Below are 2,187 nucleotides of genomic sequence, written 5' to 3'. Positions count from 1 at the left end.
GGGGTATGGAGCTAGAGAAAATCTAGAAAGTGAATGACATGGTGAGAGGATTCAAATACCGTCTCCTGGAGGAAGAGTTAGAGTACTTGTTGTAGAGAAAAGAAGACTGAAGACTTACAGAAGATACAAATCTTTTTTACCTTATTTGAAGAGCTTCCATGTGTAATAGAAGAGAGCTCAGGAGTGAAAGCAAGACCAATGGGAGAATGTTGTTTGTGGACTGACTTAAGCTCAAAATAGGTATAGTACTTTAATGACTCAAGTTGTCCATTGAGGAATGGAGAGTCTTATGAGGTCCTGATCTCTCTCTTTGGAAGCTCAGTCAGCATCTGGATGACTGTCCTGAGATTACGTATATTTCTACTGGCAGAGCAAGACCAGACCAGGATAGCTTAGTGTTTAGATTTCTAAGTACTTGTGTTCTCATCCTGGATATATTTGTTATTAGCTACTTGAGTTTTATTTTCAGTAAAATGAAGACTCACTATGGGTTAAGTGAGATAATCCATGTAAAGTACCTGGTATATAGTTGCTGTCAAATAAATGTTGATCTTCCCTCTTCATCTAGACCCATGACATCATGTTGCCCATGTGACATACCTTTATTTTCAGTAAGACAGGGGCATTCATTTCCTTTGGAGCTCCCAGAATAATGGGCCACATACTTCAGATTGCTGAGGACATTCTTGGCTTATGCATATCATCTCAGCATAACTATTAATAGCATCCCACTTTACCTTTAAAAGTGTTCCAATTTAAATAAATCAAAGGATCAATCTACCTAGCACTTTCTCAGTGTTTTTCTTAGGGCATCTTTCAGTTCCTTGTTCCTCATACTATAGATCAAGGGGTTTAAGATGGGGGTGATAAAAGTGTAGACCACAGCCACGATCCGGCCCATCTCAGGAGAGTAGCTGGAACTGGGGGACAGATATATAAAGCTGGTGCAGCCATACTGCAGGAGAACCACCAGGATGTGAGAGGAGCAGGTGGAGAAGGCTCGCTGACGCCCTTCTGCTGACTGGATCCGTAAAATGGCTACCACGATGAAGACATAGGAGATGGAGATGAGTGAGAGGGGGATGCTTAGGACGATGAAACTGATGATATAGAGGGCAGTCTCATGAATATGTGTGTCTGCACAAGCCAGGTGCATCACTGCAGGTACATCACAGTAGAAGTGGTAGATCTCATTGTTTCAGCAGAATGGGAGTTGGAATATTAAAATGGTGAGCAGCAGTGAGATGAGGAACCCCAGCACCAGGGACCCTACCATCAGCTCCATGCACAAAGACCAACTCATGATGAGGGTGTATCGCAAAGGGTAACAGATCGCTATAAACCGGTCATAAGCCATGACTGCAAGCAGGACACAATCAGCCCCACCCAAGAGGATAAAGAAAAACATTTGGGTGCCACATCCAGTGATGGAAACAGGAGTTTTTCCCATTGAAAGGAGGTTTGCCAAGGCTAGTGGGGCAATGGAAGATGTATAGAAGATTTCTAGAACTGCCAAGTTAGCCAGAAAGAAGTACATGGGGGTGTGGAGTGAGTGGTTGACCTTGACGGTGACTGTAATTGAGGCATTTCCACTGAGGCTGGTCAGGTACATCATCAGGAAGGCCACAAAAATCACCATCTGGACTTCAGGGTTAGGTGAGAATGGTCGAAAGAAGAATTGTATCTTTGTAGTTTTATTTAATCTTTCCATAGGTAGTATATTAGACCTATTAAAAGAAAGGATGATACAAGTCTCAAGTCATCTCTAGTTTAATATGATGGTTTCCCAAATTGTCTGTTCAGTGTTGCCTTGGTCATTTCCTATTGTCCCAGTTAGCTCTCTCCAATGCTATCTTACATTTGGATCCTTGTGATAGCTATCTAGCCTCTCATGTCTTTTCTCTTTCCTCTCTAATCCATCTGGTTCTCTATTATCATAATATTCACCTTAGATATTTTTGGTGCCTTTCTAATGTGTAAATGTCCATCTTCACACTCCTCTGCGAAACATTTCAGTCTGTCTTGGATCTGGCTTTTTTAGCCTAATCTCACAATGGCACTCAATCATTCCTGTTCTGTACCACGTGGTGTACTCATTCAGATCCTCCTTCCTGTTCATACAGTGTCATTCTCCTTCCAACTAGAAATACTGTCTTCTCTCTTTTGCCTAATCCATTCCCTACCCAA

The 2,187-nt window shown here is 42.1% G+C and overlaps 1 protein-coding gene across 1 annotated transcript; it reads right to left on the bottom strand.

Annotated features, from left to right (window-relative positions):
• Window positions 1-781: 781 nt before the first annotated feature.
• LOC105868729 (olfactory receptor 10V1) lies at window positions 782-1,711 on the bottom strand. Its single transcript, XM_076001366.1, is given in 1 exon segment — window positions 782-1,711. A coding segment is annotated over 1 exon segment (930 nt).
• Window positions 1,712-2,187: the final 476 nt, after the last annotated feature.

The sequence above is a fragment of the Microcebus murinus genome, chromosome 4 (assembly GCF_040939455.1).
Source record: "Microcebus murinus isolate Inina chromosome 4, M.murinus_Inina_mat1.0, whole genome shotgun sequence".
Taxonomy (NCBI): domain Eukaryota; kingdom Metazoa; phylum Chordata; class Mammalia; order Primates; family Cheirogaleidae; genus Microcebus; species Microcebus murinus.
The sequence above is the reverse complement of the archived record's forward strand: the minus strand, read 5'-3'. Positions and strand labels throughout refer to the sequence as shown.